The sequence below is a fragment of the Gossypium raimondii genome, chromosome 2 (genome assembly GCF_025698545.1).
Source record: "Gossypium raimondii isolate GPD5lz chromosome 2, ASM2569854v1, whole genome shotgun sequence".
Classification (NCBI taxonomy): domain Eukaryota; kingdom Viridiplantae; phylum Streptophyta; class Magnoliopsida; order Malvales; family Malvaceae; genus Gossypium; species Gossypium raimondii.
Window position 1 is genome coordinate 14418600 of NC_068566.1, and position 19600 is coordinate 14438199.

The window sequence follows — 19600 nt, forward strand, 5'->3', positions numbered from 1 at the left end:
ATTACCGGTTTATGATTTCACTAACGATGTTAACACCAAGTACTATAATAAAACACATATTGATAGTTCGGTACTACATTGGATATTTTCAAAGTACAAGTACCATATTAAACATTTTATGAAAGTATAAATATCATATAATAAAACACATAGTTCAAATATCACATTAGACATTTTCAAAGTATACCATATTGGACATCTTATAAAGCGCAATTACCAAATGTGATGTTATTCTATATATATATAATATAGATAATAGGAGTTAATATTTAGTACTGGTAGTGTACTTTTTTTATTCCACAAATAATTTTAAAAATTATTATGTAAATTTTTTAAATATTTTTTATACTACTATATAATACTTATCAACCTTTTAATTCTAACAAATATTTTTCCATCGCTAATAGATGGTGGATGATGTAATTTTATTGTGATCACGATTGGATGAATAGAGTAAGAAATTTATACAAAAATTTCATTGCTTAATTTCGTAATTTGGGTTATGATATGGTGGGTAAGTTTGAATGGAAGTGGGTAAATATCTAAAAATTACACAAACACAGCAGCCCTTCTTTGCAAATACTAACAAAATGCCAAAATCTCACACTATTATATAAACCCCTCTTTCCCATGTTCTTCCTTGCTCTCAAAGCCCTTATATATTATATATTTTTCTTTTTTCTTTTTTTTTGAAAAATATTGTTATCAATAAAAAATAGTGTTGATTTTCATATCCAAACACTTCTTGTTATCTAGCAATTTATAAAATTTCCAGCGTCATAAAGAAATCAAACCCTACACTTAGGGTTTCCTCTCTATCCCCTTCTCTTAGAAAAAGAGAAAAGGAAAAACATTTCTTTTTAAGTATCATAATTTTTGACAATTTCAGTTATGCAATATTGACCCACTTTGTTAAGATTAAGAAAAAAAAAATCTTCTTTTTTGCTGTTAAACGAGATTGATCGAAAAGGATTAAGTATTTGTTTTATTGGGTTTTTAAAATTTTTTTTACTATTTTTGTTGTTAAATTGGAGAAATGGAGAAGAAAAAGGTGACTGTGCCATTAGTGTGCCATGGGCATTCAAGGCCGGTGGTTGATTTGTTCTACAGTCCTATAACTCCTGATGGATTTTTTCTTATTAGTGCCAGTAAAGGTATGGGTTTCGGTTTTTATTATTGGTTCACGCCAATTTAAAATCTGGGCTTCTTTTGAATTTTGTTTTAGTGATCATTTAGGTATAATCAGCTATGTATCTCTGTCCAGTTACTCTAATGTTGAATTGGGTTTGGATTTTTCTTTTGAGTTAGTCTGTTCTGCTCTTCCGGATCATATTGATTTTCTGTTTTGAATTTTATTTATATATTTACTGTTTTAAACTGGCTTTTTAACTGCCAGTTTTTTTCTTTTATTAATTATGTAGTAATGATTTTAGTCTCATTAGATTGAATTGCAGACTCTTAAGTAGACTTGTAGTTATGTGAATTCGATTCCAATGTTGATGTAAATTGCGTTGAGCAGGACTTTAGCTATTGTTTTGTTGTAAAAAACTGTAAGTTATTGTTGTTCTGTAACTTGAAATGGAATAGTAGTTTCGGAGCAGGAAATCTGATTTGTGGTTGATCGGATTGTCAATGGGATTTGTTTTAATGTTTATCAACTCTATTTCTAATGATGCGTTGGAAATTCAGACTCCAGTCCAATGTTAAGAAATGGGGAAACTGGAGATTGGATTGGTACATTTGAAGGGCATAAAGGTGCAATATGGAGCTCCTGTCTGGATACCAAAGCATTACGTGCAGCATCTGCCTCGGCTGACTTTTCTGCGTATGTAATTTTATTCAGCTATGAAATCACTTTTTTGGGGGAATGATTTTTTCTGTGCGTTCTTATACATTCCCAATTACTCCTCTGCATCCGTTTTTGTTCTCCATTTGGATTTATTTTCTATCAAGCACTCCCCTGGAAAAAATGGACCGCATCCTTGTGGGCTACTGGCTCTTTGTTCCTCATTAGCTCGTTCTGAGAAGAAGTATTGTTGATGAGACTCCAAAACTATTCTCTAGTGGGCAAGCTTTAGGATGGTGTATGGTCATGAATCTTAGCTTGGGAAGTAGTCTTTTTCTCCACTATGTTGATTTTGTAAAGAGCACTGCACGATAACACGGGTTGGATGCTGTTTATTTTATTTTGTGTTGTATTATTGATCTTTCCCAAGATGCAACAATAATATACATTCATGCAGCATGTGAAATACATGCTTTATGTGAATGTTTATTCTGGTGTTAGAATTTTTGTTACTTGATAAATTCAGCTGATACTTGTTCTAATTATATTAATGATTGAAAGATATCTTCTATGGGCTTTCTTTGAAGATCTTGCATAATTACCAATGGTCCACCTTTCTTTTTCTTTCCAGAGTCAAATGTGCCATCTTTCTTAGTATATAGGTTCGGGAATCACCTGTGTGTTAACTAATAGAAACTGCTTTTCATCTTATTGTTTCTCTTGCCCCTCTCTCTCTATATACATTTATATATGATATATATATCATAGTGTTATTGACTCATTGTTAATGACGATGGTCAATTGATAAGTGGATTTATCATTCTCGTCTGATATTTACAGGAAACTGTGGGATGCATTGACCGGAGATGAATTGCACTCTTTTGAGCACAAGCATATTGTTCGAGCATGTGCATTTTCAGATGTAGGGCTTAATTGCCTTTCTATTGGAATTCTTCTCTTGAATTTATCTTATAATTTGAGCCATAGACCTGCATCTAATGCTTGTGTAATGCACATTGAAAAGTTGTTCTTGATGGTGCTGCCTGGATAACAAGTATTTTTTCTTCTTTTTTTTTTTTTTTTTTCTGAGCAAGTTATTCTGATAATAGCTAGGCACTACTGCTTTCTATGTAGATTTTATTGCAAGAACTTTATATCTTGAATTGCCAGTATAGTTCTTTTTTCAGAGTAGCATGTGTTTTGACCCAGTTAATAAAGTCCCGTGCAAATATCGGTGAAAAAACTGCGTTAAATTAATGGATTGGATATTCTTTTTTGAACCTTGTGTTTTCATTTTCTTATTACCGTTGAGAGGAGTTTTTGCTTATCTTTTTCATTGATTAATCTTTCGGTTTCTCTATTTGTATTCTGCGTTCTTTTATTCAGCATTTGAATGGTTTGCTAGATAATAATCACATATCCTCTTTGATGGACTGAAGTTGGGTCAGTTTAACTGGCCTCTGGTGCAATTTTTTTCTTTCTGAAACCTTCAGATATTAAAAATGTATTTGTATTTAATATATGGGAGTGTGTATATTGGAATTAGCTTCTTGCATCATACATTTACATTCCTGGTTCATTAGTTTATTTTTCAGTTAAGGTGAATTTATCTATCTATGCGTTGCCCACTTGTTATCTGTTTGCTGCAGCATCTGAGTAAATTGTTTTATTTACAGGACACACACTTTTTACTCACTGGTGGAATTGAGAAAATTCTCCGAATATTTGATTTGAATCGTTTAGATGAGCAGCCAAGACAAGTGGATAATTCTCCTGGTTCAATTAGAACTGTTGCATGGCTCCATAGTGACCAGATGATCTTAAGTTCTTGCACTGATACTAATGGTGTTAGGTACAACTTTATTCAAATGATAGCACCTTTACTTTCCTTTTTCTCCCATTGTTTGCCATAAGATATTTTATTTGTAACAAGTATCATATGTCTTGAATTGATGTTGTGTCACTCCAGGACTTTGAGACAAGGGTGACTAATAGGTAGAGTATTCTGTTCTTCTGTATTGGATGCATATTGTTTGTCAAGGTTAAAAGTTAAGCATGGAAGTTTTAGGGCATTTTGCAGGTTTTGCAAAATGTTCCTTTGGGTTCACTTTACTTAACTGAATAAAATGCTGGTGCCATTATTGCTGGTTAACTTCATAAATGATTCTTAGTATCAGGCCAAATGGGAAGTTGTAAAATCTCAATCTCTTGGATGCCTGATGGAATTTATGAAAATAAAAACAAAGAGAGAGATTTCAGTTTAGATTATTGGTGAAGTATTATATATTGGAAATCGTCTTCCATTTCTTGGTGCATTCTCAAACCGTTTGTGTTCACATGATTATATGTTTGTGTATGTGACTTCCTAAACGTTTGTTACGGTGTCTACTTGTAGGTTGTGGGATCTGAGAAGTGGCAAAATTGTTCAAACACTTGAGACCAAATCACCCGTCACCAGCGCGGAAGTGAGTCAGGATGGTCGCTATATAACTACTGCTGATGGATCTACTGTTAAGTTTTGGGATGCAAATCAGTAAGTTCATGTCACTTGATTGTTTGTGCAAGATCTATTCTTTGCCACCATGGCTGCTGACATTTGTATTCGCTCTTTTTAGTTTTGGATTGGTGAAAAGCTATGACATGCCATGCAATGTAGAATCAGCTTCATTGGAACCAAAGCATGGTAATAAGTTCATTGCCGGAGGGGAAGACATGTGGGTCCATGTCTTTGATTTTCATACCGGAGAAGAGCTTGGTATGTGCCTCGAGATTGTCAGATGAACACTGAATATTTATGAAGACTATTCTTTTGAATTTCATATTCCTTAATGCCTGAAGTGAATCCATTTTTGCATTGTCTTGGAATGGCCGCATAAACACCTCCATTATTACATGGCAATATTTTAAAAGAATATTTAGGTCTCATGTTCTTGTATTGTGCAAATGCTGCAAATCATAAAACAATCTGAGAAATATAATGCCGGATCCTCACTGCGCTGGGTGAGCTGCGTTATCGTGTGGGACCGATTGGATGATGTCTATATGGGTTTTTGTCAATGTTTGAGAGTTCTAACTAATCTTGTGCTTAATCTTTGTAGGTTGCAACAAGGGTCACCATGGTCCTGTCCACTGTGTTCGTTTCTCACCAGGAGGGGGGTCCTTTGCATCGGGATCTGAAGATGGTACCATTAGAATATGGCAGACAAGTCCAGTGACTCACGATGAGAGTGATCTACTTGGAAGCGAACCAAGTGGGAAAGTGAAGGCTGTCGCTGATGAGGTTGCCCGTAAGATTGAGAGTGGCCTCCATATTGGCGGGGAAGGTAAAACTGGAGATACGGATAAGGCAACTGATGCCTGACATGGTATTAAAATTGTTTAGTGCATTCAACGAGTGTTTGTTTCAGCTTGCGTGCCAGGTTTGTAGGATTATGGTGTCTTTCCGCACCTTTCCTGTTCTTCTTCTCTATCGAAATAAAATGAACTACCAAACTTCCTTTATCTTTCAAGTAAAGTTGGAAGTTTTGATCTTAAAATCAATGAACGTTTTGGCTTTGTTTAAGGTTGGTAGATGCTGTTAAAATTCTGGGAAAGTCGAGGCCATGTCTCGTATCAATATCTAATAGGTTTCCGTCATTGATTCGGAATCCAAATGCGGTACGTAGCAATTAGTTCTCTCGTATCTGGCTTGGGAAGTAGCAATTAGTTCTCTCGTATCAGGCTTGGGAAGTGACTACTGAAACGGATGAAGATACGAGCTCCAAATAATACTAGTGTAAAAGCAATTTGGTAACAGAGAAATAAAAGAAACTTGGCAACAAGCTTCAAATATAATGCTTTTATCTTGTTACCAATTGAACCAAAAAGTAGATACGTAATTACTGAACAGAAACATCGAGAAAAGTAGCAGAGACCTGTAATACGCAGGGTTTCCCCTGTTTCACTCCCCAGATTGAACCAAGCTGGCTGACAACCTCCGCCATCATCAAGAAATATTCTATTCCAACAGCAGTGGTGTGAAATATACTGGTCAGCCATTGATCTCGAGACAGATACAGTAACTCCGTCCACGACTCTTTCACTCCATATTGTTTCATCACCCATAGATTTATATGATCCTCCACTGGACAAGTTAAGTGGTCTCGAGAAACACATAAACATCCCCCCAGTACAGCATTCATAAACTCAAAATGTGAACAGTCGCTCTCACATTTTTTCACTTTGAAGCTTGTGTCACCTTCTGGGACTTCATAGTATTCCTCGGTGCCAAGGTCCAGAGCAAATTTACTTGGTGATATCATACCCAAATCCAAGTATTGGATTGCTATCATGATCCATGGTTATATCATTATGCAACGGTTTCTTCACGGTGATAAACAGCAAGTAAACCATTGCAAGAACCAAATATTCTGATAATATAGGGACTAAAATTTACAAAAGGGAGAAGAAGGATTTCTTCTTTGTTTAAGAAAAACTGAGAAATAACTTGAATGCCTTCTTTAGGGTCTTCCACCTCATTTCATTTTATAGGAGAGATTCATAACTCAATTTAAAAAATTAGAATTCCGCACAGTTTTTTGATAAAGATGACATATTTTCTTTGAATAAGGATGGCATCTTTTGTCCAGTTGTAGTTGCTTCTACGTTGCTTCCTTTTTTGTCGTTTCTTGTTATGGTTGTGTTCACGTTGCTTCATTCTTTCTTATTTCTTAGTCGTGGTTTTTTTGCATGTTACTTCCTTTGTCTTTTATGTTAGCTTTATTGGATATTGTCCAAATTCATTTTGTCAATTTCATCTAGTTTTAATGAATCAATTGGCAATTCTGGTGAGTTTCAATTTTTCCATGCGTTTTTGATGTCTTCAACTGTATGGGATGAAAAATCATCAATCTCCATTTTAGCTATCTTTTTTAGTAGTTGAACGGATTCTTTATTTATATCATCCTAGTGATTTCCAGTATTATATGCCAATAATCTTCGACCATTAGTTCAAAATCTTTAAGTTTTTTTGTTGAAGTAGGTTCTGGAATTTGGCGATCAGATCTATTCCTGCTTGGATTTGATAATAAACATGATTATTATAACACTTGTTAATATATTTCGTCAAGTGCTCTTATTCTTCTAAAGCTGCAAATATGTTTCTTCCTGTAATCATTTTTGAGATAGTCCAAATTTGGTATGATTAATAAAATTTTTCACGTTCATCTATACCAATAAGACTACAGATTTCAAGATGAAAATAGTAAAAGAAGTCATCTTTATTTACCATATGTAATAATGTAGATAATAAATGCTGGAAAATCTTTTAATAAATGAAAAGAAAAATTTTGAACTGTTATTTTTAACAAAATCCCATTCAATATAACTAATATCAAATGGTTCATGATCAAGTCTAAATTTGATAGTAGAAAATTTTTCATCTAAAATAATTAGTAAAAACATAAGCTTGTAAAAATGTTTAGAAAAACTTTTTGAAATTAAGCTTGTTGGTTGCAAATAGCTTCATTTATTTTAGAAAATATTTCTATAGGTAAAATAATTCTAGCCTTATTATATAAACATAATCTAAATATTTTATTTATAACCGGATTAATTGTTTCCTTGTTAATAAAATATTGAGATATGTCAAGAAGATTGTTTATCTCCTTAATATCTAAAAACTAATTTCTAGTTCTTCCCAATCACGATATAAAATAGATTTTAACAATAAATCATGAGCTTATTGTTCTTTAGTTATTTTTTCAACTAAGAATTGTGAAAGCTTAGTAAGAGCTCTTCTAAAGTTCGCTCTTTGTCCAGTAATATGGGATTTCCATATTTCATTTATAAAACTATATAATTCTAAGGGTAAACCTGGATTATAAAAATATTTTATTTCTTGTATTTGTTGTGGTTTCAACATATTTTCTGTCTCACAAATGTTTTTTGCCCCTCGAATAATTTCAGCATAACTAGTTTGGTATATTGAATTTGGATCTTGAGACCATGGTAGTTGACTTAACGACTATAATGTAATTGAGAATTGAGTTGAAATTCCAACTAGTTATCTTACCATTGGATATGAAACATATTATCATTGATTAGGATAAAATGATACTTAGGAAGGTATTGATAGAAATCCTTGATTAGGATATTTTGATTTGAATGTGTTCCATTTGTTGGGCCTTTTATTAATAATAGTCCATTCACCAACTTTTTCTAGAGCTTGTTTACCTCTATCCATAAGGCATGCTAAGATAATAAACAATAATATTTTCAGTGCCTTTGACATACAAAACCTCAAAATTAAAAGTACATAATTCATTATACCATCTAATTCTTCTTAGTGCAATTTCCAAACTTTAATTAGTAAGAAAATGTTTAACTGACTGATTATCAATTTTTATGATAAATTATCACATCCCAAAAACCGGATTAGAAGAAATTGTGTTAGTGAAACCAAGAATGGTCACATCTTGATTTTGAGTTAGGATTGCGAAAATTTTGTCAAGTGAGTAAATCTGGTTTAGTGGATAGGTGTTGGGGTGATGTGTGTGAGGTGCTGCATTCGAATTCTTCCCTTGGAATTTTGTTAATTTTGGCTTAAATATAATTTTCACTCAATTTGTGTCAGAATGAACCTATTGGTTTAGTGGTACAGTGTTAGTTTATCTTTTGATCTTGTGTTCAAGTCTTTACGTGAGCAAAATGGTAATATTTTTGCTTCTCTATGTGTGTGCCGTATATGTAGTAGTGGTTGGATGAATTAGGGTACCTAGTTTAGTGGGGGCAATAATTGGTTGTTTTTAAAAAATATATTTTTATTTGGAAAATCTCAAAATTTTCTCTTTTTCCCTTACCCTTTTCTTCATCTTTTGTTTTATTTATTTATTTTTCATTCTTTGGCTACCTTAATTCTTTTTTTGTGTTCCTTCCTTTTTTCTTTTGTTTCCTTTTGTTTGATTCCCTTTCACTACATAGTCGACGTGTGCTCCTATTGGGAGAGGAACGATTAACATTCGACGATCCTTCAATGATTTGAGTTCATGTGTTGCTATTTACATACAAGGGTTTTGGAATTCTCGTGGGTGTTTCGCATGAAAAACAGTCAAGGTGTGTAATGAAAAACCTGAAAAATAGTGATCGACGCAAAGTAGAAAAGTGGATTGTCGATGCTACACGACTGTGTGCCAGGCCATGTGCGCCACATAGTCGTGTGACAAGCCGTGTGCCAGATTGTGTTAACCACACGGCCTGGGTCAATTGGGCCGTGTAGGCCACACGGGCGTGTGTGAGGCCATGTGGGCCACACGGGCTGGTCAATTGGGCTGTGTGGGCCCATTTTCTGAAAATTTCCACTTAGGCCTGATTTGATCTGTGAATCGTAATTAGACTCTCCGTAGGGTCTATACCGCTTAAATAAGACTTGAAAATAATGTATTTGTTAATATGCTTTTGTATGGGATGTGTTTAAGCTATGTGATTTATACATATATGATCCGTATTCTGTTAATTTTGACAGTATGTTTCCGTGTTACTATGTTTGGATGTGAGCATGTGATGTCAGAAAATGTTAATTTGTATATCTCTGAATCTGTTATAAAACCATGCATGTGACTTCATGGCAAAATTGATGTGTTTCAATAAGGTTTTATAAATCTGTTCTAGAAAGTGTGAACTCCCATGCCTTTCATTTTTTTTTGTTATTGTACGTCAGCATTTCTTACATGCTTGTCATTCTGATTCTGTATATGCATGCCATGACACGTTGTATGAGGTTTGGGATGATGTTGAAAGGAGGAAGATTCTGGTAGTTCAATGATCTGCACATTCTGGAAGTTTATCCACATTTCTGTCTGGCAGCTTGTTTGCAATTATGGTGGCTCGGCCACATATGTTTGTTCTGGTAGTTGGGCTGCAATATAGTGGCTTGACCATATATATCCGTATGGTAGTTTTAACTGCAATCTTTGGTGGCATTGACCACAACTATTCTGTTGGTGTGATTTGGTTGAATGAGTTCTGGGAAACTCTATTTCAGTGTGTAGCGGAGTTGGGTGGGAAGTTTTCTGAAAAATCCGCATTATGATTTTCTGAAAAATACCATATTTGCATAATCATGCATTCTCAATTATGTTTAATTGATTGTTATGAAATTTTTTGTGATTCTCTTATTTGTATATTGTATTGTGTGTGATCTCGGTTTGAGTTTTAGTTATACACTGAGCTTTATAGCTCACCCTTTCATTTATCTTTGACTTTTCAAGTAAACTGTGAGTTTAGGATCGGACGGTGTGTGGGAGCCCGGATTGTTTCTCAGTTAATAAAATAAGATATTTACGTTTTTTAGTTATTTTGGACTGCAAATTTGTTTAGACTTCGTTTTTTTGTTTTTGTTTTGTTTGTTTGTTTTTGAGTAATCTAACATGAAATGCAAATTACACGGGGTTAACAATTTAAAATTCGGTTTTCAAAATTAAAACTCCGAAAATTTTTCGCTGTAAAATTAAGTAACCTCTTAAGTGTTTTTCTAAAAGTAAACAAATAGTTCTAACGTATGTTTGCCTTAAAGCTGGAAAAGATTTTCCAAAATTATGACTTTCAAAATATGGTTTTGAATACAAATTCTGGATTTGAAATAAGTGATTCCGGACTTAAGTATTTCTAAATATTTGTGAGAGTTTTTTCAAATTTTATGTTTACGAAACACATTTTGAATTTGATTAAAACAAAAGTTTTTAAACAAGTTGATGTAATTCCTCAAAATCCGGTCATAGCGACTAGGCTGGGTTTGGGGTGTCACATAAATTTTTCAGGTGTTAAATATATAAGAAAATTTTTTATTCCTTTTTTATAGCTAATAATTCTTTTTCAAATCCAATAATTTTGTGAGGCATCTGTTTCCAAAATTAATTTCATTTGGTTTAAATTTTCTTGAACTATATCCACATATTAATTCTTCGTTATTTTTGTTCTAGCTTTTAAAATACATCCCCAATAATTTTGTGAGGTATCTGTTTCCAAAATTAATTTGTCGCCTTTATTTAGGTAAATAAAATTTTGGAATCTGAACTTTTCGATTTTAAATTTTTATAATTTCGAGTTTTTTTAGACCGTAAAGGATTTATCTTTTTTTTAAATTTTTATATAAAACATACCTATTTTTTTCGATAGGTTTGGAAAGAAATTTCTTCCATATTTTATAATTCTTAAAATTGTTAAGTCGCTTCTTATCTTCAATCTTTTCAGAAACTCTTTTATTTTTACTATAATATGATCTTGTAGTTTAAGACCATCTGTAGATAATTTTAATCCTAAAATTATATTTCTATTTTTCTAGCTCTCTTTTCTTAGGGCTTAATATGATTTTATGTTTTATGAATTCTTGAGAAATAATATTTTAAATGTTTTCTATGTAACTCTAGAGTATTTGAAAATATCAAATGTCATCTATACAAACTACACAAAATATCTTATATTTATTAAAATAAAATTCATCCATCTTTGGAATATTTGTGATGCATTACATATTTCAAATAGCATCACTTTCTATTGGTAATGTCCATTGGGTGCCTTGAAAGTTGTTAAATGTTTAGATTCTTTTGTTAGCATGATTTGCTAGAATTCGATTCTGATCAAACTTATTAAAGTATTTTGCTTGTTTAGCTTTGATTAATTAATACATTTTTCTTGAATGGAATAACCATAAAGATTAATATTGTGATTTAATCTTTTATAATTAATGAACATCCTCGCTTTACCTCTTTTTATTTTTGCATGATTTCTAACATGTGGACTATTAGTTTTTTTATCAATCCTTTATCTAATAACTCCTTAATTTTTATATCAAATTCTTCTATATCTTGTTTAGTATAAACCATTGGTTTAACTCTAATAATTTTAATGGGATTTTCCAATTTTATACTAAAATATCTAGGGCTATTTTTCCATAATTTTAATGGCTCTTCACTAAAATTATTATCTAATATATTAAACAACTAGTGACTTATTTTTAGTTATTTAATTTGTTCCTTTTTGGTGGTGTAAATTTATTGTCATGTATAAATTAATGGTTTTCTACTAATGATATTTCTATAGAAGTTTTTTCTATAAAGAACATAATTAAATTTTATCAATACAAAATGACAAATGTTGATATATAAAATTATTACCTAATAATATGTCTCCATGCATTTCGAGAAGCTTAATAATTTGGGTATTACAAATCTTACATTATTTATATAAATTGGTACGTTTCTAGCTTTATATTGAATAATGGTTTTATTACCATCTATTCCTATAGCTCTTATTAGATGCTTCATAGGTTCTCACTTTTCTAGAGGAATAACATTTTTTCGCAACTACTAGTCGTAGTTCTAGTATCTAGTAAAGCACGTAATTAATATGTTTTATATTCTCTAAATTGAAATGTTATTTTAATATATGTATACTATTTCTGGATTGGAAATTTGAGAATGTAATTACATCTCTCGTTCCAAGTTCCATTTGTTGGAATATTATTAAAGTTTGTATTTCTTTCATTCTAGTGTTTCTAGAAGACATAGAACTTCTACTTAGTTCTATAGAAAAATAGAAATATAAACTTTTTCATTCCTATTGGTATTGAAGAATTTGGAGTTTCCTCATCTTCAACTATTTGTGTATTTGAGGTAAAATCAAATCATTGTTAGTATTTGCCACTGTTGCATTTTTAAAATATAATTTATCTCTAGGCACTACATATTCTATTGTACTAATTGGTTTAGATGTAGTTGGACTATTAATTCTTTCCATCACCCAATCTCTTGGAATTGATAGATCACTTAGATATAATAATTTTGGTTGTATTTCAGTTGTAATTTTATTGGGTTCAAAGAGTTCAATAATTTGATTTCTACTTTTGTTTGTATTAGTATATTCATCAATAGAAGTCCAAGTGATTGCTACATCTTTAGCTAAATCATTAATTTCATAATTTTTGTTTGAATTTTGAAACATAAGCATTCTTCTATCAACGGATCGTAATAAAGTAATTAGGTTTAACTTTAAATTCTATTACTCTCGAATGCAAATTTGATTGAATTCTTCCAATAATTGCTTTTCTTGGATTTTCAAATCTTTTATCTAATAATCTGCTATTATTGGTATATCATGTCATCTTCTAAATAAAGCTCTCATAGTTATCATTATAATTCCTAAATGTATGTATCTAACTTGGGGATATTTCTTTTAATCCTCTTAATTTTCTCTTTAATGAATAATGGAATTTCGTTAATCCACCTTTAGTATCTTTAGCAATCTGTATTACCACTTATTTTTTCTATATGTCTTTCACACCTAATTTTCTATTTAGATATTTTATAAATTTCCTCTTTAAAAATATGATATTATTAATCTTTTCTATCATTTCATCGAAAAATCTTTTTCTTCTCCGATTATATTTTTAATTTTATATCTTATTGTTCATTATGAGGAATTTCTTCTAATTGATTATTTGAACTAATTCATATATTAAATATAAGGCTTAATGATAAATTTGGCCACTAACGTTTCCATGTTTTATCAAAATGACCCTAATTGTATTTTTGAGCCTTTTGGCCATTAACCTTTGTTCTTTTTCTTATATGTTTTTTCTAATGATTTAATGAATAAATTTGAGGTTTCAAATTTTCTTTTCTTTCAAAATGTTTCAATTTTTCATATGTTTGTTTCTTGAGAAGTTTTTGAATAAGTTAATTTTCTTAGATAATTACGCTTATTTTCTTTAAATTAAGAGTTATTTTTAATTTAATGTATTATTTATTTATTTTATTATTTTCCACATGTATTTATCTTATTAGGTTATCTAAGTAATAAATTACATCTCATTAAAAATATTCCACATATGAAATTCCGCATCATCCCCATTAATTTTTTTAACGGTACTTTCATTAAATCTATTAGAAAAAGCAGATTGAAAAAAAGAACAAAGGTTGATGACAAAAAAAAAGGCTCAAAAATACAATTAGGGCTATTTTGACAAAACATGCAAACGTTAGTAGCCAAATTTGTTATTAAGACTAAATATAAATATATATTCTTCACCATTTGTATCATAATTTGTTTATGATATTCATTCATATAATATTTCCTTAGGATTTATTTCCTCTCCGGAGTAAAATTCTAAATTTTTTCTTCAAGTGTTTTAATAATTTTTCTTGCACTTTTCCTTTTATTGGGACAATTTGGTGCTATATAGCCTTCTTCATCACATATAAAACATTTATATTTTTTGCTTTTTAGGATTTTAAAAGTTTTTCTTCTAATAAATCTTTTATTATTATTTGGATTTTTTATTTGTTTCAAGGTTTCCATCTAAATAGCTTATATCTTTTATTTTTCTTTTTATGTTGTTTTTATAAATATTAGGACCTATTAGTTTACATCCAAATTCCAATTCATTATCTAAAATTTTGTATGTGTTTTTTTTTTATGTTTAACTTGTTTAGAAGCCTTACTTTGTAAGAAATAATTGATTATTCTTTCTTTTGCAAAACTAATTCTATTTCCCATAGAATCTATAGTATTTGTATGTACACGAAAATTTTGCTATATTTTTCTAAATAAGAATTGTATTTTTTATACAAATCTCATTCAATGGTGGTGGTAATTTATGAAAATATTGTTTTTTATTCAAAATTCTATATTTTCATTTTTTAATTTTGATATTCATGAAGATTTTTTTAGAAAAATCTTCTAAATATCTAATATCACATAATTTAATTTTTGGCAACATATAACTAGATAGACTATCTTGATATTTTTATCAAGATAACCACAAGATTTTGTTTTTAGAATATAGGTTAGTCCTTTTAATACATATTTGGGAGTTTGAATATTATGATTGATTAACTACTTTTTTGTCCACTTCCTTCTTCTGATTCTTCCCATCTTCTTAAAAATTGTAAAATATCTTCTTGAAATATTCCAACAAAATAATTAAAATTTTTTTGACCAATTATTGTTGTTTACAACTATAGTCATAGACTGTGCCCAATCATTTATGGTTTTTTTTTTATAATCTGCTATAGGAATCTTTGTGAGATCTTGATGGGTGTCGAATCCACCAATATAAACCTACGCCTAATTTGCAATTTAAGCAGTATAGGGAGTAGGGTCGATCCCTCAGAGACTGGGTTTACTACAAATTGTTGCTCTTTTGACCAGATTTATGTCGGGCCAGTTGTCGTGCCCAAGAAATTAGGGGGAGGATAAAATCTAAAACCTGGAACCTGAAATAAACAAATAAAACGCGTAAAAAGTAAAAGTTGAAAATGAAATAATAAAAAGCAGTTAAATAAATTTGAAGAAAAATTAATTAGAATAAGCTTAGCTTTAGGCACGGGTTTTCCTCGTCTTTGAATCGATCCTCGAAATTAGATGAACTCCTCTTTTCCAATAAGCTAGTTATAGCTACCAAGGACGCCTCGGACACCAACTCTTCCTTGTGTAAATTAGTTATGGAACGTCCAATAACTAACCCTTACCGATCGAACAACCACGAAACGTTCGTGATTTAGAACTCCGACAGCCTTGCGTTCTAGAAGAGCCTAGCTCGAACCAATGTCCTCAACCGCGTGGGACATTTAAATACGGTTACTACTTCCCTTGACGGAACCAAACAACTATCTCCACTTAGCACGCCAATGTGTTCACAGAAAACCGATTAGAAACGTTCCTTTCGGAATTCCAACTGTACGTCTAACCACACTAACTCAAACGGCATCTTTTTTGACTTAGTGTTGATTTGACTTTATGAGCTGACAAAATCATACTCTTAATCCGGAGAAATAATAAGTACTGAAATTTTAGGAGTTAATTTGCTCGGGTTCGTAACTCACGGGTTTTGACGAGGCTAATTTCAGCCTAAAGCTGAAAATGGGTTTAGTTGGCTAAGGTTTGGGACATGATGGTATTGGGCATAATTGGATAAGGTAAAAAAATAGGTGGAAAGGATGAGTGGCGTAATTAAGTATGGAGGCTAGAAATTTAGTAATATATTAAAATGGATGGTTGGCTACTGGAAATGAAAAGAGAATTTGAAAAAATAGAACTGAAAACGATTTAAGTTGGTGGCTAACTAGGAATTAATAAATTGAAGAAAAAGAAACTAAAAACAACAAATGCTACGTGAGTAGAAAGGAGAGAATGTATTGAAAGATAAAAGCTTGATATTTAAATTGATTGATCGATGATTAAAATGAACAATGTAGCCTCTATTTATACTAGTGGCCTTGCTAAATTAAGAGCCAACTAGTATAGAAAATCAAGGAAAAATATTCCATGATATAAAAAATATCCCAAAATAATCTCCCACTAAGTCAACAATTTCAGCTAATTATTCTTGGGAAAATTCTGTTTTGGCCCTCCTTCTTTGCTTCTTTCTTCAATCTAGCCCAATTGTTTCCTTCTTCTTCTATTTAGCCCCAAATTGCACCCCTACACAAAATTCAACAAAAACATGGAAAAATTAGCGGTGCACTCTCATAAATTAACCAATTTAATTACATAAAATATGTAACTTTAGCATTTAATCAGATCTAAATATATTCTTCATTGAGCAACATTTCTTTTGTTTAGATCATCTATCCTATGTGGGATAGGTTGGATAGACGACTCTCCTAAATTTTCAGATTTTATTTCATTAGTAGCAATATTTTCAGTTTGATTACCAAACATTCTAGTTATATTTTCAACTTGTTCATAATTTCTATTAAAGGGTCTTAAATAATCATCTTTTAAAATATCCAAACCTAATTATTTTTTCATTAGGATTTTGATCTGCTTTGATTGGTTTCTATTGGTTCGGGTATATCTATAATTTTATCATCTGTTGAAGAATTTTCTCCATCAAATTTATAACTTGTAACTTTTATATCTTCTAGGTTTATAGAATTATTAGAACTACTACTACTTTATGTAGAATCATAATTTAGGATATAATAATAATAATTAAATAACATAAATAACTCTTTATGCTTTTCATAAAGTTGTTCAATAAGTTTTAAATATTCTATTTTTTCATTTTTATCAAATGTCCGAGTAAATTTATTTTTCCAATGTTCTATAAGTTCTTTATAAGATTGAAAGTCATATTTTGTTGATATGTAAAATTTCTTTTTGGTTTTTCGAATTTTTTGCTTTTCATCTTTTGCAGATGATTCTTGGAGGAAATGTATTCTTCTTCCGACAAAGCTAATATTATATTGCTATTACCATAATACAAATGTCCTAAATCTATTTCTTGTTTTATATTTTTATTAATAAAAACTTGTTCTAATTTATTAACTTCAGATAAGATATTTTTAGACTCATTATTCAAATCTAATTCATTACTTCTCCTAAATTACTTATTTGTTGTTCTATTTTTTAATTTTATTATATAACTTATAAAAATATATAGAAGTAATATCTATTAAACCATTAAAACCTTTACTAGTTAATGAAATATTATTTTCGTTTTAGAGTCAATATGCATAGTATGATTGCAACTTTTATCCTTATATAGACAATTTGTTTCTTTCATGAAATTTATCTTAGCTACCTAAAACCGTCATTATCTATTAAATTTCTCTTATTATAAAAAGCCAATCGTCTCAACTAGGACAAAAATAGACAACAAGAAGACAAAATAATATATATATATATATATATATGAGTTTTAAGATAAATAACAATGAAATAAATAGAAGTGAGAATAAATGATAGAACTTATAATGAATACTAAGATATTATTTCTCCAGAAACCGTTACACAAAGCTCTGATACCAATTTACACGATGAATACTAAGATATTGTTGGATTTTGCAAGAGAAAAATCAGAAAGTTTGGTTGAATTTGAGAAATGAGAAGTTGTTCAAACCCAATGAACAGACAAGGTGAATGGAAAAAGTGGATTCAACTTAATTGTAAACTACTATTGGTAAATTCATTATCAGAATGTTAAGTCAAACATGTGCCTTTTTTTTAAAAAAAAAATCATTCAATTATGTTGTGTCTAAACTTTTAATAATTTGTTGAAGCTGTCTATAACTACAAACAACCAATTATATAAGGCCATTTAATATGATAAGGACAAACATGCGAAGTTGAAAAGTTTGAAAAAAAAGGGTAAATCACATGAATAGTCTACCAATTATGCCTTTGATTCTATTTTGGTCACTTAATTAATAATTTTTTTGATTTAGTTACTCTCCTCGTTAGTTGTTGTTAGGTGAGTGATGAAAAGCTGATGTGGGCTTTTTTATTAATCTGATAACAAATTTAGCCCTTCAATATTTACACATTCTATCAATTTAATCCTAGATATAAAAAATTCAATAAATTTAACCCTTAATCTTTACAAAACTTGACATTTTAGTTCTAATCTAAAAAAATCAATAAACTTAGTCCTCAACATTTAAAAATTTTGTCAATTTAATTTTAATTCTAAAAGTTTCAAAAACAAAGAAAAATATTAAAAAATCATTTTTCCAATAAAAATAAAAAAGGTTTAAAAATATAAAAGTTATAAATAACAAAACCAAAACATATATTAAAAAAAACTCACAAAATGAAAAATATATCAAATGATTCAAAAGAAGTAAACAAGAAATGGATTGATGGTTAGAGAGAGATTAAGTTAGTCATTTCCATGTAATTGACAAAGTTATCTCTCTTGATTCAATTTAGTTTGTATTTTTAATTATTGGACTAGATTATCTAGGGCTTTGAGTGTTTGATTGACGTACTTGGACTACCTAAATTTAAAAGTTACTCTTTAAAATATATTTATGTAATTAGTATATATTAATATATAAATCTTTGTATGTTAGTCTGAAATATGTAAATCAATTACTTTCTTTTAAAAACTACATATAATTTATTTAAATTAATTTTAAAATATTATATACTTAACAAAATTTATGATTTCACCTTAAAGATTTCGTGAATGAATAAATATTTATATTTTAAATTCCTTGATATGCGTTTACCTAAAGAATATTAAAATTTTCAAAATTTTGATAATGCTAACATTAGGGTAATATTTGTAATTATTTCATTTGGATAAATAATTCTTTTAAGAAAATTTAAGTCAGTGAAGTTTAGTAAAAAATAATTATAAAAGAAAACTAATGATATTAAAATTAAATAATATAAAACTATGTAATATGGATATTATTACACTAGTAAAAATACATAAATATTTTTAATAACATAAAATATAAAAATACATATTGAGATTCAATAAAATTAAAATTTAAAGTTAATGTTTTTTTTTCTGTGAGTCTACATGTATTAACGGAAATAGATTTTGAAAATGAAAAACCACCTATTTAAGTGGAATTTGAGTTACTTAAAATCCATTTTAAAATTTTAAAAAAAATTAATTATGAGGTGCGACATGATGCACTAACCTTATTTCTTCGAAAAGCATATGCGACGAAAGAATTAACCACTATTGCAAGCGATGGATACCCTATTTTTGACCTAAATAAATAAATAAATTTATTAAAATTTTAAAATTTCTATTATATTTATCCAAATAAATAAATTTTTTGAAATTTTAAAATTCTAATAAAAATAAAAGTTCTCCAAATCTCTCATCCAAACTTTAAAAATATTTATTTCAAAAAACTTTTGAAGTTTTATATTTTGTTAGAGTTAAGAATAAAATTAAGTTGATACAAAAGTTGATAACTTTCAATTTTGAAAATTGATAACATAGATAAAGTAGGATAGAGTTTATATTTTTACATTAACTTTTTTATAGATAATACCCATTAATGATATAATTTTATAAAATTAACTTATGAC

At 29.7% G+C, this 19600-nt stretch overlaps 1 protein-coding gene across 1 annotated transcript; it reads left to right on the plus strand.

The window, feature by feature from the left end:
- The first annotated feature begins 647 nt into the window (after positions 1-647).
- On the plus strand, positions 648-5348 carry LOC105777487 (uncharacterized). The gene is made up of 7 exons (XM_012600793.2): positions 648-1154; positions 1690-1825; positions 2627-2708; positions 3463-3638; positions 4182-4319; positions 4402-4541; positions 4885-5348. The coding sequence occupies exons 1-7, from the start codon at positions 1037-1039 to the stop codon at positions 5145-5147; spliced, it is 1053 nt and encodes a 350-aa protein (XP_012456247.1). The 5' UTR covers positions 648-1036; the 3' UTR covers positions 5148-5348.
- The last annotated feature ends 14252 nt before the right edge of the window (positions 5349-19600 follow it).